Below are 20,726 nucleotides of genomic sequence, written 5' to 3'. Positions count from 1 at the left end.
TGAAAACTATTTTTTTTTTTTATATTGACATATATTTAACAATTTAAGTTACTCTTACTGGACAAAACAGAATTTGACTGTAAATAATATCTTCTTTAGTCTTCAAACTTCAGTCACCGTTGAGCAAAGGTTAAGCTAACGATTTCATATTTGTCAGAAGGACTGACATCTAACGCCATTGTTGTGTTTGATGACATTCCTTCCATGTTTTACATGCAGTGTTAAATGTCACAGTCACAATTTACAAGGTGTAATACAGTCACAGTTTACAGGGTAAGTTGTAGCAGGCATAAAAGGGTATCCTCGTAAACAACAGCTGTCATTTTATGAATGGCAGGTGGAAGTCTATGGTTGTGTAGGCCCTGTATACAGTGTGCATATGCTACAAGCCTGGCCGCTTGCAGAGAATCTGAACAAACAACTGATTTTCATCTTAGGGTGTGTGAATGCACTTTCTTTTACATTTGTGTAACGTAGTTATAAAACAAAAGAGAGCTATTGATAATAGTGCTATTTCCGTTTTTCCTCTCTCTCAGATTCTGGATGTCTTGTGTTCCCTCTGTGTTTGTAACGGGGTGGCAGTGAGAGCCAACCAGAATCTGATCTGTGACAACCTGCTTCCCAAGAGGGACCTGCTGCTTCAGACTCGACTAGTCAATGATGTTCAGAGGTAAAGAAAGAGAAAAGCCTCTTACTGGTTTTATTCATTAACTTATGAAAAAGTGTTCATGGGTTCAAACTTTTTTTTTAGTGTCATCATGGTAGCTGGTTCAAATTTGATCTAGATGTTATGTCTTGTTGTGCCAAAACATTAAAATAACCTCCTTGGAGACAGGTGATGTTTTGGATGGGTTGATAGGAGGACATTTTTTTAGCCACTACTAGGTGCTGAATCAGAAAGTGTGGCTTTTGGGGTTCAACGGAACGATTCAATGATTTATATTCTGACGCTTTGCATCATAGAAGCTTCTTCCTCTCTTATCACCTCCAGTATGAGGCCGAACATCTTCCTGGGTGTGGCTGAAGGTTCCGCTCAGTACAAGAAGTGGTATTTTGAGCTGGTGATCGACCAGGTGGACCACTTTTTAACTGGCCAGCCGACACACCTGAGGGTAGGCTGGGCCAACACTAAAGGCTACGCTCCGTACCCCGGTGGAGGAGAAGGATGGGGTGGCAATGGTGTCGGGGATGACCTGTACTCTTACAGCTTTGATGGACTTCATCTCTGGTCAGGTAGGCATCTTATTTAAGGCCAGCACCACTGGCTACCTTTTATAATATGAGGGTGATTGAGATTGGAAACCTGGGCTCATAGAAATCCAACTGTTCAGCCGGAGCTGAGTTTGAACAGTTAGTGTTCATTTTACCTCCATGGAGTATGCAAGGTTTGAGTGGGTTGTTCTGCATTAACCTTTTAGATGATTTTTCACCAAATTTAATGTTTCAGAGAAAAATTAAACTTAAACTTGTAAAGCAGTCTTTAAACTGAAGCCCTGTTTTGAAGTGTTCTCTGTGGCAAGCCAGCAAATACAAGTAAATTACAAGTACAAAATACTGTTTATACTGGTAAATATCTTTCTTTGATAATTTGCACCATTACGGTAAAATAATTCCAAATCATGGTGTGCAATACCAAAGTACGGTCTTGTGAATTTGGAAGGACTTTGCCTTGAAATAACTTACTGTGAATAATACAGCAGCCCGCTGTCCACTCTCTAGGTTGCTCTCTTTATTTACCACAGCACTGACAGTGATATCAAATTCCACCATTAAAACCTCCACGTTAACCTTCCCTAAGGACTTTACATCACATGCCTAATATCTTCAAGCGGCACACGCCGCTAAGGTGAAGGCCAGTTAAAGACATGCAGACATGTTCTCTGCCGACAAGAAAACAACATCAGCGTTTGCATTCGTTTAGCAAACTGTCGGCTTTGCTTTAGGCCTTTTGAGTCCTTGAATGCCCCCTGTTCTCTGCTCTCACCCTAAAAGCTTAACATCATGTCACCTCTCTTCCTTTCCAAATCTACTAAAAGATCCATCACCTCCCCTCATTCATTTCATGTCATCTCTTTTTAAAGCACTCATTCCCCCATCTCTCCACCTCTCTGCTCCCCTCTCTCCCTCTCGCCCATCAACCTGCCCTACATTTGCAATGACGTTGCTGGTGTAACAGCCATCCATCCTCCCTCTCCGTCTCTGCCCAATGTTGTCTAGGGCGAATCCCGAGGGCCGTGGCCTCCATTAACCAGCACCTGCTGAACTCGGACGATGTGGTCAGCTGCTGTCTGGATTTGGGCGCTCCCAGCATGTCCTTCAGGATCAACGGGCAGCCTGTCCAGGGCATGTTCGAGGACTTTAACACCGATGGGTTCTTCTTCCCTGTCATCAGCTTCTCTGCAGGTGTCAAGTAAGGCTCCGCATCTATAAATTGGAGATGAGATGACGAAGCAGTCCCCATAGAATGGCTTGTATTTTTTTTTTTTTCCTTTCTGGTGCTGTTTTTATACTTGAGATGCAATTACAGCTTGTCGGCCTATGACTGCTTTATATAAAAAGCAATTATGTAGTTTTAAATTAAAAGATTACTGAATTGGCCTCCTGTCAGGGATCAACAAATAATACTACCCAAAGAATGCAGATCTTTCCTAAAGAGCCACACAAAGTCAAAAGCTCTTCTTAAAACTTTAATTATATTTATTCTAGGCGTTACTAAGTACATAATTAACTTGTGGCAGAACTATTAACGAAAAGTTGGATAGACTGCAGCCCTTGTATTATGTAATTCAAGATTAATTGAAAAAGTAAGTAAAGAGACATTTAAAATACCCATGGTGAAGTTAAGAGTCAGAATATTATTACATAACATCTTGCAATGCTATGTAACTCATAATCTCAGAGCCCGTTTCCTGCTGGGTGGACGCCACGGAGATTTCAAGTTCCTGCCACCCGCTGGTTACTCTCCGTGCTATGAGGCGCTGTTGCCCAAAGAGAAGATGCATGTAGAGCCTGTGAAGGATTACAAGAGGGACCATGACGGGGTTCGTGACCTGCTGGGAACCACCAAGTTCCTCTCTCAGGCCTCCTTCGTCCCCACTCCAGTTGACACCAGCCAGGTGAGCATAGCGCCATCAAGGAAATCCTACTTTTGCATCAGTAAATTCAAGATTCATGCATATTATGAACATTTTAAGTAATAAAATAAACAGGAGGAATTATTATTAGTTTGAAGGCTCACTGTATTCACTTTTACATTAATTATTGATTTTGACATTGATCCGTGGTTATTAGTTTGATCACAGAGATAACATTCTCCAAGAATGGGTTTGATTTGAAGAAGTTCAGTGGCTGATGCACAAATGCTAAATACATGCCGACTGTATAACAAAGCCAAAGTAATGTGAAAGTTCCTACAATCCGTTGGACGCTAACAGTTGCATAGTCAGGAGAAAAAAAAATAACCACCTTCATTTGTTGGCCCATTGGCGTATTTTTTATCATCCAACCGTACCATCTGTCCCCCTTCTGTCTCTGCAGATTGTTCTTCCCCCTCACCTGGACAACGTCCGGGACAAACTGGCAGAAAACATCCACGAGCTGTGGGGGATGAACAAGATTGAACTGGGCTGGACCTATGGCAAGGTAAAGCTGCTGTCCATCATCACATTCAATGCACAAACACACACACTGGGTGTATTTGTAGAGGGTGGGTGCCAAATGTCAACTTGAGCCCTTTCCAGCAAAATGCAGGCTAATGGCTAATTACCTTTGAAATCTCTGTCCTCTTGAACTGTCACCAGTTTGGGTCTGGCTGCTGCTTCAATATACCGATATGGGCCTGTTTGTAAACAGCTACAAGAATCAAATCTTTAACTAAGAAAGAGTTAACAAGAATGAACATCATGTTCTCAAGTTTTGTTGACAAATCAAATCTTCAGTTTCAGGAATTTACATGCAAAAGACAAACATTTTTGCCATTTTTATCAAAAATGTCCGCTTTCTCTCAAAGGTTTTATGTCCCCACATGTGCAAAGAAAGGCATGTTTCCTGCTGTAAGAACACACAAATTAGCACATCTTCAAATGATCTTCTAACTATTTCTGGTTGGCTTTGAGTTATTTTTATAAGATAAGAAACTGCATTTTTCAGTTGGAAGTTTAGTTTAAGTGGGTAACACAAGTCAACCTTTATAACATCTAAAGACATTTTAATGCCTCTTGCCTCCACAATTTTTTGAGTCCGTCGTCACACCAGCCGTTTAGCAAATTTAATAAGTTTCACCCTCCAAGCGTATGACATCCTCATTAGTTAAGACTGGGCGAAAGCTCCACTCAAAGGGATACTTCATTTATTATTGTTATTAAGGACAACATTTAGGCCCAAGCAGCTGCTTGGTTTTTCGTTTTTCTGTAACAAGCCTCAGTGAGCTCAAAGTTAAATTGATTGTCTCCAAGACAGGAGGCTATTTGGACAAGCAGCAGATACTTGGCAAGCAGAATGGTAGTAAAGTTGGATACGGCTTCATTGTTTTGTATCTGAGTGCTTGACCTTACTGTGTCTGGCAGAGACCTTTTGTTCACCTCATTTCTGTTTCAAACTTTTAGTTTTACTCGACTGGATCACTGACAGCTGAGCCTCTTTGCACTGGGACTCATTTCTCTGAGCTGATTAAGGCTTGAATATGCTTCATTAAAAAAAAAACACCTGAGGCTTGAATTAATCCACGTGCAAAACAAACAAAAATGCATCTGCCAACATCCACTTCAGATAAAGTCAGCTGCAGTTTGAATTTCTGAACACTGAGCCAGGCGTATTCATATTTCTGCATTGTTCTGGATAGACCAAAAGGAAGAGGAAAAAAGAATCCACATTTGTTGCTGTGAATCGAACAGCACTGACGCCCAACTGCTTTCTCCTCAGGTTCGGGATGACAACAAGAGGCAGCACCCGTGCCTTGTGGATTTCGGAAAGCTGCCTGAAACTGAAAGGAACTACAACGTGCAGATGTCGAGTGAAACACTTAAGTAAGACCGAGCAGTCGGCTAAATAATCCAATTATCTATTCATGGAATTGCATCTGCTCCTTGCTGAATGCTGCGCAGATGCAGATTACGGCTCAGATTATAGCAGTGCTTGTAATGACTTGCATCTCTTGAGTGAATTCCAGTATTGATTTTTAAGAAATCTTGGGTCCAAAGCTTATTTGAGCCAGCTACTGACTGAGTCAAAACACTGTCAAAACATTTGGCTTGGCTTCATTCAATAACTGCCATGCATCCACGCAGCCATATCCGGCTACTATTTGCAGTGCAACTATTGATCTTCTAAGATTCATCAATGGCTAATGAGCTGTGTTAAAATGTAGCAGGTTCTGCTGGTGTAAGGTTGAAACATCTAACAAAGTGTAATGGGGCTTGAGTATTGATATCAGTTATTGTCTTTGTCTTTCTTTCTCTCTTTTGTCCTCAGGACCCTGTTGGCTCTTGGATGCCACGTTGCCCAGGTCTATGTTAACGCTGCGGATGATCTGAAGAAAATCAAACTTCCCAAAGAGTAAGTTAGCAGGGTTTTTTTTTTTCTCATGACATCCTAGAAACAAATATGATGCATTTTGCTGTGTGTTTCATGATATCATCATGCTGACATCATTTAGATGTTGTGGTTTAATCCCTGTAACAAAACGATTTTACCAACATTCATAACAGTTGTACGTTTTGTAAAATGGATTAATCAATCTTTAAGGGCGAATGTCTGAAGCATATGGAAAATACGCTGCCAAATATAAGTCACTGCAGATTTACTTTGTATTGGTTATATTTCTAACATTATTCTGATATATTTTTCTCTTGCCTTCAAGCTGTAATGCCTTGATTGTTGTACATTGGTCTTACCACTAAAGATGAAAACAAAATGTAATTTGATTTTACCCAATTTGAGTGTTAGTGTCCAGGGAAATGGAAATGTGATTTGTATTTTTTTTTATACAGTACTCAAGTTGTTTTTTTTCCTTTGTTTCTTCTGCAGCTACATGATGTCCAATAGTTATAAGCCTGCGCCACTGGATCTCTCTGACGTGAAACTGACTGCAGGTCAGGAGGTTCTAGTTGATAAACTAGCCGAGAATGCACACAACGTGTGGGCCAAAGACAGAATTAAACAAGGATGGACCTATGGCATCCAGCAGGTAACAGTCATTGTTCTTTACATTTAGACAGGAACTGGCAGAATACTGCTCTGCTCTTTAAATTAGAGTATAGTTGATGATAAAGTAGATATTTTGTTGAAGATTTTTGCTGAAATGTATTTTATGCTCGTCTTTCTCCTACTTACATGTTTTTCTTGTTTGTGTCAGGATCTGAAGAGCAGGCGTAATCCCCGCTTGGTGCCATATGCTTTTCTGGACGAGCGCACTAAGAAATCTAACAGAGACAGTCTGAGAGAGGCCATCAGGACCATGGTTGGATATGGATATGATATTGACCCCCCAGACCAGGAGGGTGAGACCATATTGCTGACACAGCTGACATACAAAACTCTTAAAAATCCTGTTTTAAGTTAAAAATATAGAGGGCCGGGTGCCATTTAGAACGATTGAATCTGTTTGGCCAATTAAACCTGTATACATTCATTTCAGAATTAAGTCCAAATCCTACATAACATACAGCTTATAGGACTATAGTATTCATTTTTGTTTTATTAAAACAACTATGGAAACTGTTGTGAACTAGCGTTACAAAGGTCGTGGTTACACTTGTCTTTTCAAAGGATAGTGATTGGATTATGTTGAGGTCAAAAGAACCGGCTGTAAAACGGTGGATGAAGATATTTAATTTCCATAAATTCGTCACAATAAAAGTCTGTACCCTGTTATTTTGGCTGCTTTCTCTTCCTCGTTGAAGTATTAGTAAATTGTTTTAATTGAAGAACAGCTGCTAACATAGCATTACTTTTTCTCTGATAAATACATTTAATTTTCCTATAAATTCTTCCCAATTAAAGTCCCCTGTTATTTTGTTATTTCAAAGCTTTTATTTTGAAGCAGCAAAATCAGTAAATGTTATGGTATAAATGTTTTTTTAAAATCTATCCTACACCAAGATCTTTGCTGGGATATTGTAAGCACTAATTATTACAGTATTATAAATAAGTGCTCTGAATATTTTCACATTTAGTGGCATAGCCAGGATGTAATCACATAATTTCATACTGATACTGACAATGATGCGTAAACTTAGCTTCATATGCTATTGGTGTCGGTAGGTATTTAATGTACCTATAAAGTCAAAGCGTCCCTTTCTCCTGTCCCTCTCCTTACCCAGCCCTCCATGTGGTTGATGATCAGAGCGTCGACACCATCCGCTTCTTCCGTGTGGAGCAGACGTATGCAGTGAAGACGGGAAAGTGGTACTTTGAGTTTGAGGCTCTGAGTGGAGGCGATATGAGGGTTGGCTGGGCCAGACCAGGCTGCAGGCCCGATGTGGAGCTGGGAACAGATGACCAGGCCTTCGTCTTCGACGGATACATGGTAAACCAGCTCTGTTAGGAGTTTGTGGACGGGGGCAATACTAATGATGAATTAGTATGAAAGGAGATCTATTTTAAATGTTGGTGGAGAAAATGTATTATTTAGTATAAAAACATACATTGTTAATGCTATTGTCACGATATTACAGTTGATTGATTCCACAATTATGAGTGATTAGGGATCACATGATACATGCTGCGAAAAAAAACGTTGTCTTTTTTTGTGAAGGGTCGACGAATGCACGCAGGCAGCCGCTACTTTGGACAGCCTTGGAAAAAGGGCGACGTGGTCGGTTGCATGATCAACATGGAGGACAAATCCATGATTTTCACCCTGAACGGAGAGCTCATGATCACCAGCAAGGGCTCTGAGCTTGCCTTCACTGACTTTGAGACGGAGGACGGTGAGGGCTCCACGATCCAGAGAACTTTAGTGTTAATTCATCCATTTATTCTGCGTGTGTTTCATCCACAGTATCACTAGAGGTTTGGTAGGAGGCAAAACAAAACAAAAAACGTTAATGATGTCGCAATCTAATGAAGTCCATTGAGACTTTGGCCCATTACTCTGGAAATGAACCACACTTCAGGATAAGACAGAGAGCCACATTTGAATAACGTTAAATTATTCAAATTCATTTTCATAGTTGATGGTGTGATGGATTCTGCTGTATAGACATTTTACATACATGACAGTACATATGATTTTTTTTAAGGCTAATAAAGGTGCACATTTTAGTAAAATTGTATGCGCTAAAATCAAATTTGATAATTCTTTTTTTTTAATATATAATATATATATATATTTTTATGCATGTGCAGAGATTTTTTTTTCCCCAGGGTTATAAATTCACTGGACTAATTCAGTCTAGCTCTTGATGGCACAGAGGCAGATGACAAATTGTTAGTGGTACTGAAACATCCAAGTTATTTTCTAATAAATGTGCAAAGGAAGGTTTTCCAACTTTGTTCAGGAAAGGAACCTCTCACATTGCAACAAGCGATGACATGACTGGATGATATTTCACACTTAAGAATAAACCAATATTGGCCTGCCTAACCCACCAATTTCCCTCAACTCTCCTCCAGGTTTAATCCCTTGTTGCAGTATGGGCATGTCTCAGATTGGACATATGAACCTGGGCAAGGACGCCAGTGCTTTTAAGTACTACACCATGTGTGGTCTCCAGGAAGGCTTTGAGCCCTTCGGTGTCAACATGAACAGAGATATCACCATGTGGTTCAGCAAGCGCCTTCCCACTTTTGTGAACATACCCCAGGACCACATGCATATCGAGGTGAAAAAGCCTTTTTCGTTATTATTGTTGTTGCTGCTGGGATTGTCCTTTTTAGATGTTAACATCTTTGATAACCAGTGATTCAGTGTTTGGCCAGTTTTTAACTTGCTCTAAGCATACAAACATAGTGAACAGTGCTGCCTGGGTGATGGACATATTGATGATGCGTATCAATTTCCTTCTTTGGATGTTCACCCCCCCCCCTGACTCTTAACTCCTCAGGTGACAAGGATTGACGGAACGGTAGACAGCCCTCCCTGCCTTAAGGTCACCCACAAGACGTTTGGCACGCAGAACAGCAACAGTGACATGGCCTACTGCAGAATGAGCATGCCTGTGGAGTTCTACTCTGCAGACAAGATACTGGACGAATCACGAAAACTCAGGTCAGACATCGCCACTACACTGGAGCAGCAGTGGAGAGTATTGTTATGATTCAAAGACGTATATCATTTTGAAGGAACAGTAGTGGAATTGTTCTGTTGTGATCGTCTATTGTAAATGGACTTTTACAGCGACTTGCTCGTATTTCCGACCACTCAAAGTGCTTTAAACTCATTTACACACCCATTCATACACCGATGGCAGAGGCTGCCATACAAGTTGCCACCTGCCCATTAGGATTCATAAGCAATTTGGGGTTCATCCCAAGGAAACTTTGACATGCAGACTGGAAGAGCCAAGTCCCTTTATTTGCCCTTTAGCCTAAAGTGCATGTGCAATACAAAAAAAAGGAAAAGAAAGATCCCCCTGTTGTTCTTAAAACCTGTATTTTTGTCTCCGCAGCCATCCTCCAAGAGAAGATGGAACTGTTGACTACGGAAGCATCACAACTGTAAATCTCCTCGTATATTCAAAGAAACATATTTTCTGGACGACTTCTCTCTGTTCGTCATGCGTAAACTATTGTGCTGTGTGTTTCTATGGCAGTACTACCACTCAGTGAGAGTGTTTGCTGGACAAGACCCTGCGTCAGTGTGGGTTGGCTGGGTCACACCGGACTATCATTACTATAGCAAGAACTTCAGCCTCAGCAAGACCCGAACAGTCACCGTCACCCTGGGAGATGAGAGGGGCCGAGTCCATGAGAGGCAAGCTATCATGAAACAGAGAGAGGTGTAATGTAGACGTGGAGAGTCAGCAGATTCGCTGGGTTGTCCGAGGAAATCGGAGTATCTGAGAATATCAAACATGTGTCGCCTTTTAGTACTTTAGTCATTCAATATTGTTCATACAGTGTTGTTTGAGGGCCACGGTGTGCATCTTGCTCTGCACAGAGCGCGTAACGATGTTGTGTGAAATGTTTTTTTTTACAATACATTTTCCATTCATTTGCAACACTTTTGTCATTGTGTCAGTGTGCTAGAGGACAGGTTCAAAGTAGAATTCATTAAGGTCGTCCATCATTGCAGGGTAGCGCTTTGTGTTTCTAAAGTGTAAGGAGCTGAAACATGTATCGATGGGAGGGAGATAATCAATTCTGGCTGTTCGAAAAAAAAGTGTTGCAAAAAAAAAAGGCAATCATTTATTGGACAGTAACTTCTAAAATGTCACAGTCTCTGTCCATATAGCACATTAATTTGCATAAGCAAACATTTTAAACCACAAATACAGTTTCACCAGTTAGTTTAGGTTGAATTATTTTGTCTTTATTGATAAAACTACGGAAGCCTCACAGGCCACGGAGAAAAGAAAAGTCCTGATGATCCATTTTCTGCCAAAAGATAACACAATTAATTCCCAAGACTTTTTTTCCATTGCGGTGCTTGATATAAAGCAAAGATGAACATGAAGCAATATACTACCAAAAAACAACACAATACCTATATCATCGTCAGTCAGCCCTTTATATATTTTGAATTTACTTACTCATTTTAATTAGTATGGCAAGCTTACACTTGTAAATTACCCATAAGCCTTAATTGACCTTGAAGTGGCGCTATATCTTCGGCTGAGGCATATTGACTTTTTATCTTCCCTCTTCCATCCAGTATTAGGGGGAGTAAATGGGGAAGAGAGAATCTGTGTGTAACGTAATGATTATTAATGAGGCAAGAGTCACTAGTCAATACAGATCGATGAATGTGACACATGATGAAAATATATTGTGCACAAATTAGTTATTTTTCAATAATCTTTGTTGTTCACGTTCACATGGATTTCTGTACAACGAGCTCATTGTCTGCTGTTGCTGCAGTGTCCAGAGGAGCAACTGCTACATGGTGTGTGGAGCGGACGCAGTCGGCCCGTCTTCCTCCAGCCGCTCCAACTCTGACCTGGAGATCGGCTGTCTGATCGACCTGGCCACTGGCCTCGTCTCCTTCACTGCCAACGGCAAGGAGCTGTCCACAACGTATCAGGTAATAAGGGTAACAGCGCAGTAGTTGAGACAGTCTGCCTTATGAACTTCAGTATGTGCACATCAAATATACAGTATTTATATTCTATTCAAACCATTACATTCAGAGATTGAGAACGTTTGAGTGTTTTTGTTGTAATAAATCTTTGGGTTGATGCTTCCCACATATTTCTATTGCCGCACATATTCAAAATATCATCCATCCCTTCTATCTTCCCTTCAGGTACTGTGAAGTAAACACATTTGCATTACAGTAAATTAGACCGGCAGTTAGGAAAATACACTGTTGAATTCTCATCTGTTTTCAACACCAGAATCTTAACAAAGGTTGTCTCGCCTCTCTGATCTGAAGTTTTTAATGACCCATTGAAAACCTGACCAGACCATGAAATGTTACTTTGTCTGTTATTGCCACCCGTTTTTCTCTTTTCTCTCCAGTCCTTGATTTGAACTTGATGAAAAGCTTCTTGTCTTTTTCTGGCTTCAGTTGTTTCTCCTCTCTCTTTGTATTCATCATTTGTCTCAGATGACTGTCATCAGTACATCAATTTATACGTATTGGACTTGGATTTAAAATGCCAACTAATCCATGAGCTTAGAGGTTAAAAGCCTTCTGACACTAGAAAGAGCAGAATACTGAGCATCAGATCTGCAATGATCTGAAACAAGAATTTGAATAAGAACTTAGATTCCTCTCAGGGGTTTGTTCAGGATGGATCTGACTTGTTTCCTTTTGTTGCATTATTAACTCTTGTAATTCTAAATGATTTAATCTATGATATTGATGACTGAACTTTGTTTATATTCAGGTGGAGCCAAATACTAAGCTATTCCCAGCTGTGTTTGTACGCCCTACCAGTGCAAACCTCTTCCAGTTTGAATTTGTCAAGCTCAAGGTTAGTCTCCATTCAAATCCAACAATTTGCAATGCTTGGACACGATGTGGTGTGTAGTACTGGATGTGGGTTTTGCCAGAACGAGTAGAACGATTTAAAGCGTTTTGGTCCTCATAATTTACTAGTATTGTTGTACACGCCTCGTAACTGTAATTAGTAGGTGGCCATGATATGTATAACAATTTAGCATTAATGCCTTCATTTTTATTCAAGAAATTGTAATATTAAAACCAAAAGCACATGGTCCATCAACTAGTTAAACATAGTTTTTCCTGTTATCCTTCCTCTTTGTAGTACTGTTCTTCTCCCTCTTCTCCCAGGATGCGATGCCGCTCTCGTCTGCCATATTTAAGAGTGAGCACAGGAACCCGGTGCCGCAGTGCCCGCCACGTCTGGATGTGCAGACCATCGTGGCCGTGCTGTGGAGCCGCATGCCGAACACCTTCCTCCACGTGGAAACTGCTCGGGTCAGCGAGAGGCATGGCTGGGTGGTCCAGTGCCTCGAACCGCTGGAGATGCTGGCCGTACATATACCTGAAGAGAACAGGTGTGCAACAAAGATGTGAAGTAAACAGCTGCTGTACTGCTGTGTGTGACTGGTTCAGTCCCACATTATTAGGGTGTGTTTACACCCCTCAGCCATACGAGAGCCATGATTCTTTGAATATCTCGTCAATCACTCTACTGTATGTAACACCTTAGGAAATGATTAACAATCAATGTTTTGTTCATATTAAGACCAAAGTTAATGTGGTAACGTTTATGTGATTAAGTTGATTTTTATGCTAAAAGTTGAAAAAGTTTGATGTGTATGTATAGCAAGAAGCACTATGCCAGAATGTGTTTGTTTATTCATCTTAGGATTGGGTGATATGGATAACATACTCGATCATTAGATTATGAAAATGATGACAGGCTTTCAGTAAAGATTGTTTTGTCAACTATTTTTGGATAAATAGCCAGATGGTAATATCTGTTTTTGTATAATTAATTGAATTAAATACCCATCAGATCAAGAAACTTCATCAAACTGTTTCAAAAATAAAACTGTTTCAAAAATCATACCTACATCTGATACTGGCCTTAGTGACCGAATGCACCAAGAAACGTTAGAAGGGACAGTCACCATAGTGTGCAGGTGGTTTATCATCTCGAGCATATATTGTCAAATCGTAAATCAGTAAAACAATGACCGTCTAGTTTGCCACCTCGTACATACTGCTGCAGTGTAAATGGTTCTCCATCAGCCCATTTGTTTCCTGCTCTCTTCTAGGTGTTTGGACATCCTGGAGTTATCTGAACATGAAGACCTGAGGAAGTTCCACTACCACACACTGAAGCTGTACTGTGCCCTCTGTGCCCTGGGAAACACCCGCGTTGCTCACGCCCTCTGCAGTCACTTGGACCAATCACAGCTCCTCAACACCATCGACAACCAGTACCTCTCCGGCATGCTGAGAGACGGCTTCTACAATGTACTAATCAGGTGTGGTATTTGCATTTGTTTTAGATTGAACGTAGTCAGATATGATTTTTTTTTTATTCTTCCTTACCCTCCTGCAGTTTTGGAAATTGGCTTTTTCGTCTGCATTTGAGAAATGGAAAAAAAAAAAAGATCTACAATGATTCAAGTGTTAAAATTCATCAACCTTTATTTTCCCGCAGAGAAGTTGTCAATATTGTTACTCATCATGGAATTTAATGATGAACAATGAAATAATTGCACCTTATTACAACATCATCAAGTGACGGAGCCACACACAAGACCACAGAGTTAATATGTCAAAATAAATCTTGATACTGCCTCAGTGTAATCCAGTATCTAGAGTCTTTATTGACATTGAGTTTTTTCACACATTGTCAATAAACCACAGACAGACATAATTAAATGAAATCATACATGGGAAATTCCACCTGCTAATTTCACGACATAGTGCTTACCTCCATTAACACTGAAAATGCAGTTTCAAGTGGAGGGTGTGAACATCCATGTAGGTGAACTGTTGCTTTGCACTGTGATTAGAAACCACAATGCATCTGAGAACTCAGCATCAGGTAATTGCTGACTCACTGGTATTGATCAACAACCCTGTCACCTCCCACAGATATATTGAGGTCATTTTGTGCTGTGGAGCTATAACATCTTACAAATTGCACATTTATACCACATAGGGAAATGTATTTATAAGCCCAGAATACTGGATGGTTACTTCCCGATAAGGGTAATGGCCAAAACCTCCCGACGACGATTGAACTGATTCTTCTTCTCATTGCCAGCATCCATCTTGAGACGGCAAAGGAGGCTCGCCTGATGATGAATCATGAGTTCATCATCCCTGTGACGGACGAGACTCGCTCCATCAAGCTGTTCCCTGATGAGTCCAAGCGGCACTCGCTGCCTGGCGTGGACCTGAGCACCTCCCTCAAACCTCGGGTCAACTTCTCCGCCGTCGGCATCATCAACACAAAGCACGCCCAGTACCTTTACAGCCCCCAGATCCCTCTGGGCACCCTGAAAGAGAAAGCCATCAGCATGCTCTCTGAGGCTGTGCAGGGCGGAGGCACACACATCCGTGACCCGGTGGGCGGCAGCGTGGAGTACCAGTTTGTCCCCATCCTGAAGCTGATTGGAACGCTGTTAATCATGGGAGTCTTAACCAGGGAGGAGGTGCGTTTGATTCTCCTCCTGATTGACCCCAACGTGTTCGGGGAGGCCAAGGAGGCAGAGGAAGCTAAGGGCGATGAGGTGGCCGTGACAGGGGAGAAGGAGGATGTGAGCAAGAATGAGGAGAAGGCTGTGGAGGCCGGAGAGGAGGAGACGAAGGAAAGTAAACCGCAAGTTAGAGGTCTGTTGGAGAAGTCGCTGCCCGAGTCTGTCAAACGCCAGGTGATGAAAATGATCACAAAAAACATGCACACACACATTTCAGCGATTTTAAATGTGAGATTGGAAATAGTTGCATGAAATGAAGTCCATATATTAATATTCCAAGGTTTTAATTAGATTAAAAACTTCCCCATCTTATTTCCCTTCTTCCGATTTGGTACACTAATTCCTCATTTGTCAGCAATTCCAAGCTTTTATGATTTTTCTCACTGAGAAGTGACTGCATGAGTGCAAGAGAAGAAAGCAGCGGATGAATACTAATTTTCCTATCAATGACAAAAAGTCCAGAATGCTGTAGACAGCTACAATCTCTGCATTATGAAGATGAAGGCAGATAATCTCTTGGAAATGGCAATAATATGTGAGGTTTCTCTCTGTTTAACCTACAGAAAACGCTAAATCAGTTTATATGAAAATGATCTTATTCACATCAAACAATACAGACACAGAGAGAAAGAGAAACTGTCACTTCTAAAACTACTCTAGATTGCCTTTCTTGCTGAATTGATGTCTTCTTCTCAGATGTGTGAGCTGCTGCACTACTTCTGCGACTGTGAGCTGAAGCACCGCATCGAGGCCATCGTCTCCTTCTCCGACAGCTTTGTGTCCAAGCTGCAGTTCAACCAGAAGTTCCGCTACAATGAGCTGATGCTGGCGTTCAACATGTCTGCCGCCATCACTGCCAAGAAGACTAAAGAGTTCCGTTCACCCCCGCATGAGCAGGTACTCTATTACAATGGACCAAACACCACGAGAAACTGGTTACATCCAGTTTGAGGGAGAACAAAATAATCAATGACTACCTTTACATGCACAAAATATCTCGGTTTTTGACCTTATTCCGAAAAAAGGCAATATTCCTACTAAGTTTCTAACATGGTTTAGGAAAATTAATATTCTATTTTAATTTACATGCAGCCGTGCATTTATGCAAAACACCCGCATGATGTACGTGCTATAGCTATGCCCTTTAAATAATATAAATTTCAGAGTCGGAGGCAGATACTGGAGCACAGAGTTTTGTAATTCACTGAGTGACTTTTAGTTTTCAGTTGTTCCTTAACTTTATTTTCAGCCGGTATTGCCGTAGGGGAAATTGGGCCGAGTTTGAGGCTAAAGTGAACTTTGAGGGAGTTGACCGTGCATTGAGAGGTAAAAAAGCTGACATTTAAGAGTAGAAAATTGTTATTAGTCGCAAAGGGGATTTACCGGCCAGGATGTGTGAGAAAACTGTAGAATCAACATCAATCCACAAATGTGTATGTTGGCATTTGAAATTGTTTGTAAGGTTGAATGCAGGTGTAAAAAACAAACAAAAAAAAAAAAACAAGCATAAGAGATTATAAAAACACAAAGTGCAAGAAGCTAAATTTACACATATACATATTTGACCAGGGGATGGTGCTGCTAGGACACCTAAATCCAACCAGCTGTCGGATTATTTACTCTCACAACACATGTTGTAGCAATCTGCCCTTTTCACTTTCCAGAGGTCAGACTTTTTCATTGTGCCATGTATGTAACCCTTATTGTTTATTATCCTTCACAAGCTCCATCATTGGGATTGAATCACAATGACTATTGTTCTGAATAACATTACATGGGCCGATATATTGGTCTAGCTCTACCCTTGTGTGCATGCACCATACATACCAGACATACAGGTAATGGCTTGACCAACTTGCACTCATGTTATCATCTAACAGTTTGAGTTTCTCTTTTGTTCTCCTTAGAAAACTATTCATTTCCTGTTTTTCTGATGTATAAAGATCTAAAAAGCATCAATAGAAGCAGATGAAAAATGTGTCGAGAGCCGGTGATGAAGTATTTGATCTTGCTGCTACAACCAAACTTAAGTTTATTAATGGATCTCAGTTCTCCCTTACAGCACATGCTTTCAGTATTTTTTAAGCCCAGTGTGTAATTACTGTGTCAGTGCACTGAAGTGCCACAGGGGCTCAGATCTTTGTAGCTAATGAATAGGTCCCGTTTAACATCCATATTCCTTTCAGTGCGTCTCCGAGCCAGAGTAGAGAGGAAGAGAGGGGGTACAACATTATTCTTCCTGCCCATTAGCCAGAAAGTCCCATTTGTTTCTTTTTCTGTTTCTGTTTAGATCACTTGCTTTAGTGACTTAAAGAGCGAGCCAAAAGTTTAGATCGGCACGACTGCACAGTTTTCAAGCTGTTTAATTGCATTTCCTATGAGCTGCAAAACCTTGCAGGTGGATACTGTGGGCAACATTCTCCAAGTTTGCTGCATGTTCCTCCCATGGTTTATTAAAAAGACATGCCAGAAATAGACATCAGAATAGCCTAAGCTGGACTCTGCATCTGCTTTGCTCAAGGAAGCAGCTCATGTATATTTAGTCTGTTAGCTTGTGACATACAGCAAACATAGCAGATTAGTAGCTATTTAGAATAGTTTACCATTAAAGCTACTACTGCTTTTTAAAGATAACCATTTTTTTTTCTCTCTCTCTCTCTCTCTCTCTCTCTCTCTCTCTCTCTCTCCCTCTCTCTCTCTCTGAGGACGGTCAAAAGCATGGGACACATATTTTGTCATTTAACAGAATCACATAACTTATGTCAGATATATAATGTACGTTGTTTTACATTAGATTAGTATTATTAGACCACACACCGAAACACAGCGAGTCCTGTGTGAACAGCCCACTTGGTTTACATGGGCGGCCAAAGGACACGGGCAGAGCTTCTCTGAAAATCATTGTGCTTCGCAATGCGTCAGCATCCAGCGTGAACCCCGTCGTCAGATTATTTCAGTCTGCATTGATCAGACAGATACTATCTAACCAGCCATTGTAAGCACTCACTGCAGGAGACTAGTCTCTGCCGTTGGGTTATTGCTCAGAATAATAATGGTGCTGTCTGCTCTGTATGCCACCCTCCTTTTATTCATACTTTCACACACTACACTTCTACTCACTACAAATTCTCACCCTTCTCCTCATCCCTCCAGCTCTCTAAAACACATTTTTTATATTCCCTTCCTCACTCTCTACTTCTAACCTTTTCTTTACGTTTGTCTGTTTCCTGCAGATCAACATCCTGTTGAATTTCACTGCAGGGGAGGACTGCCCGTGTCCTGAGCAGATCCAGGAAGAACTCAACTCCTTCCATGAAGAATTGCGACTGCACTGTGGTAGAGTCCAGCTCTCTCAGCTCTCTCAAGTCTTTTACATATGGTGTTGATTTTGGTTCATTGATGTTGATTGATACATTGTACGCGAGGAAGGATATCTTCTCACACAAAAGGAATCTTCTTGATCTTTGACAAAAAAAAAGACGACCAGTATTTTTTGGGGGTATTATAAGCATTCGTCAAATGCCTGGTGAGAAATAGAGGCGACCAGTCACATTGATTTTAGGCTTATCTGTTATCAGAAAAAATGAGGCACCAACATTCTATGTCCTCTCATACTACACTTAGTATCACAAGTTGTTTGCACTATTTAAGCACTTGATACAAAATGTTGAATTTCTGAGTGTCTGACAGAAATGTGTTTCCTCTTGCAGGAATTCCCGTGGAGGAGGATGAGGAAGAGCAGGACACTTCGATAAAAGGCCGTCTCCTCGCTTTAGTCTACAAAATCAAAGGTCCACCTCAGAAGACGGAGAAGGAACCCACAGAGACGGAACAGGCTGCTCCCAGTAAGTCACTCTGAACATATCTCATAGCACAGTATTTTTGTGCAATTGTACATTTTATACAATGATGCAGATAGAAGTGGGAGACTAGCTTTTAGCAATTTAAATTTAATTTCGGTGTTAGACAACTTCCTCTGAATTTTAGTGTTGTAGTGCCATGTTACCAATATCTAAAGGTCTACTGGACAGGCAATAAGCCATGACAAAGTGTTTTTTGATGTGTCATTAAACACCAAATTGGTACTGAAAGAACCATGAAATAAATAAATATTATACAGAACATAAAACACTGCCCGGCTGCTAGTTCAACAAGTTCTTTGCTTCAAGCTGGGGTCTGGTGGTTTCATTATTATTTCCTGCAGCTCTTTGCTGAAAGCATGGATATGTTCTGTGTCAAATAAGAAAAGACTAATGGACAGCTACTAAAAGATTCTTTGCTATAAATTTTAATGCCTTACTCCAGCCTCCCACACCTAGCATGCATAATTCAAAAGTTCCATAAGTGGACAGATGATGTGATTCAAGATGATTCTGGAAGACCAGCATCACCTCTTCAACATCACATGAAGATCATAATAAAGTCGGCGTATTAAATGATGGGCGAGGAAACAAGCTGCTCCTCGTCACTGTCAATTATGCTCATCTGTTTTAACATGTAAATGGTATTATCATAAACACATGTCTGATCTCTCTGTAAATGTAGTATCATGCTTCCTCGTAGATAATCTTAAGTAAAAGAAGAGGAGCTCCATGTTCTGTCTTTAGTCTTTCAGGGACTGAGTTGCTTATTTGCACTATTTAGAATCCAGATGTTATCAACACATTTCAATTGATTTTGGAACACTTGTTGTTTTATTTATGGTGATCACCATGTAGTTCTTTTAATATGTCTTTAATTCACTCCTACATCACTCCACAGCTACTTCAAGCACACTGACTGCATCATGATAGAATTTATAAAGATGATTCTACAATGTTATTTTGGAAGTGACGAACTTTAGCCGAGCTGGATAAGGTGGACACTGGCATTAACGGTGTAGTCGTGCTTCAGTAAATGTATTTAGAAAAAAAAGAATAAAAGCAACTGGCAGCTTTTGATGTTTTTGTAGAAGCCACAATTAACAGTACGGCCAACTCGGTGTTAAAAACAAAATTGAGAGCTGAAAAGGTCTAAAATGTTTTTATAAACAGCACCTGGCCATTTGCAATATAGCTTGCAGACAGGGTAGCTTTAGTTTGTTCGTGATGACTCCCATGTGAGCTACTGTTAGAGACGATGCAGAGCAGATGTGAATCTGCGAGACATTCACCTTCAGGGCAGCTGGCTTCCCCTCTCTCTCTTTTTGTATCTGTCTCGTCTCTCATTAGGATTCTGCTCGAATATCTGACCCTTTGTTCGCCACAGATGTTGGGCTGTTTGACTTAAACACTCAAAGTTTAGCGATAGCTTTGGAATAGCAATGTGCGATTTGGAGAGGTGTGGCATTTAGCTACAGCCTCATCATTTATCACTACGGTGTCTTTGTAGTTGTGCCCAGTTGTGTTGTTGCTTGTCTGTGAGATTTAAGTTTGATAGGACCTGAACAAAGTTCCAAAGGATTACCCAGACCGTAGAAAATATAAAATAAAGCTCCCCTTCAGTTTAATCTGTTTCTATACATCTGTCTTGTACTTTGTGCTCTAATGCATTAGGTAGAGACATATTATTATTCCTTTTTTTCTTAAATGAAAAACCTTTTGAGGTGCCTGGGGAACAGAGCCCACAACTGTTTCTGAACAGTCCTTGGAAACAATTTCAGACATTTTCTTTTAGGAGTCAAAAATGTAAGGCTATGCAAAAGTTAATTATACCCTAACCTTTTAAAGTCACCTTACTTCAGGAAGAAAGGGGTTGAGTGTCGTAGGAGCTATTTTAGTAGCTGCATTGTGCTTAAAAAAAGATCATTATATTCTAATCCCAACGTTTTAGAGTCAAGGTTTGCTCAATGATGAGTGAATGTTGTTAGTGTTGCATTGAGTTTTGCATTGTTCAAAAGAGGGGGAACAAGAGAGCGATACAAATAATTCATATGTTTAGAGAGTGAGTGTAGGTAA

The 20,726-nt window shown here is 40.6% G+C and overlaps 1 protein-coding gene across 1 annotated transcript in view; it reads left to right on the top strand.

Annotated features, from left to right (window-relative positions):
* Nucleotides 1-20,726, top strand: part of ryr3 (ryanodine receptor 3) — a 109,118-nt gene that overhangs the window by 44,625 nt on the left and 43,767 nt on the right. Inside the window, 23 exon segments of the mRNA XM_068708420.1 lie at nt 537-670; nt 992-1,233; nt 2,218-2,410; nt 2,900-3,116; nt 3,538-3,642; nt 4,921-5,024; nt 5,470-5,553; nt 6,025-6,184; nt 6,353-6,497; nt 7,320-7,525; nt 7,754-7,928; nt 8,614-8,822; nt 9,045-9,208; nt 9,609-9,657; nt 9,753-9,913; nt 11,020-11,182; nt 11,991-12,077; nt 12,398-12,624; nt 13,351-13,563; nt 14,355-14,964; nt 15,487-15,687; nt 18,024-18,126; nt 18,501-18,635. Coding sequence (XP_068564521.1) covers nt 537-670; nt 992-1,233; nt 2,218-2,410; nt 2,900-3,116; nt 3,538-3,642; nt 4,921-5,024; nt 5,470-5,553; nt 6,025-6,184; nt 6,353-6,497; nt 7,320-7,525; nt 7,754-7,928; nt 8,614-8,822; nt 9,045-9,208; nt 9,609-9,657; nt 9,753-9,913; nt 11,020-11,182; nt 11,991-12,077; nt 12,398-12,624; nt 13,351-13,563; nt 14,355-14,964; nt 15,487-15,687; nt 18,024-18,126; nt 18,501-18,635 — 4,087 coding nt within the window.

Source organism: Cebidichthys violaceus, unplaced genomic scaffold (genome assembly GCF_023349555.1).
Source record: "Cebidichthys violaceus isolate CVI_PGR_0920_01 unplaced genomic scaffold, fCebVio1.0.p SCAF_14, whole genome shotgun sequence".
In the NCBI taxonomy this organism is placed as follows: domain Eukaryota; kingdom Metazoa; phylum Chordata; class Actinopteri; order Perciformes; family Stichaeidae; genus Cebidichthys; species Cebidichthys violaceus.
This window is presented reverse-complemented; position numbering and strand designations above follow the sequence as displayed.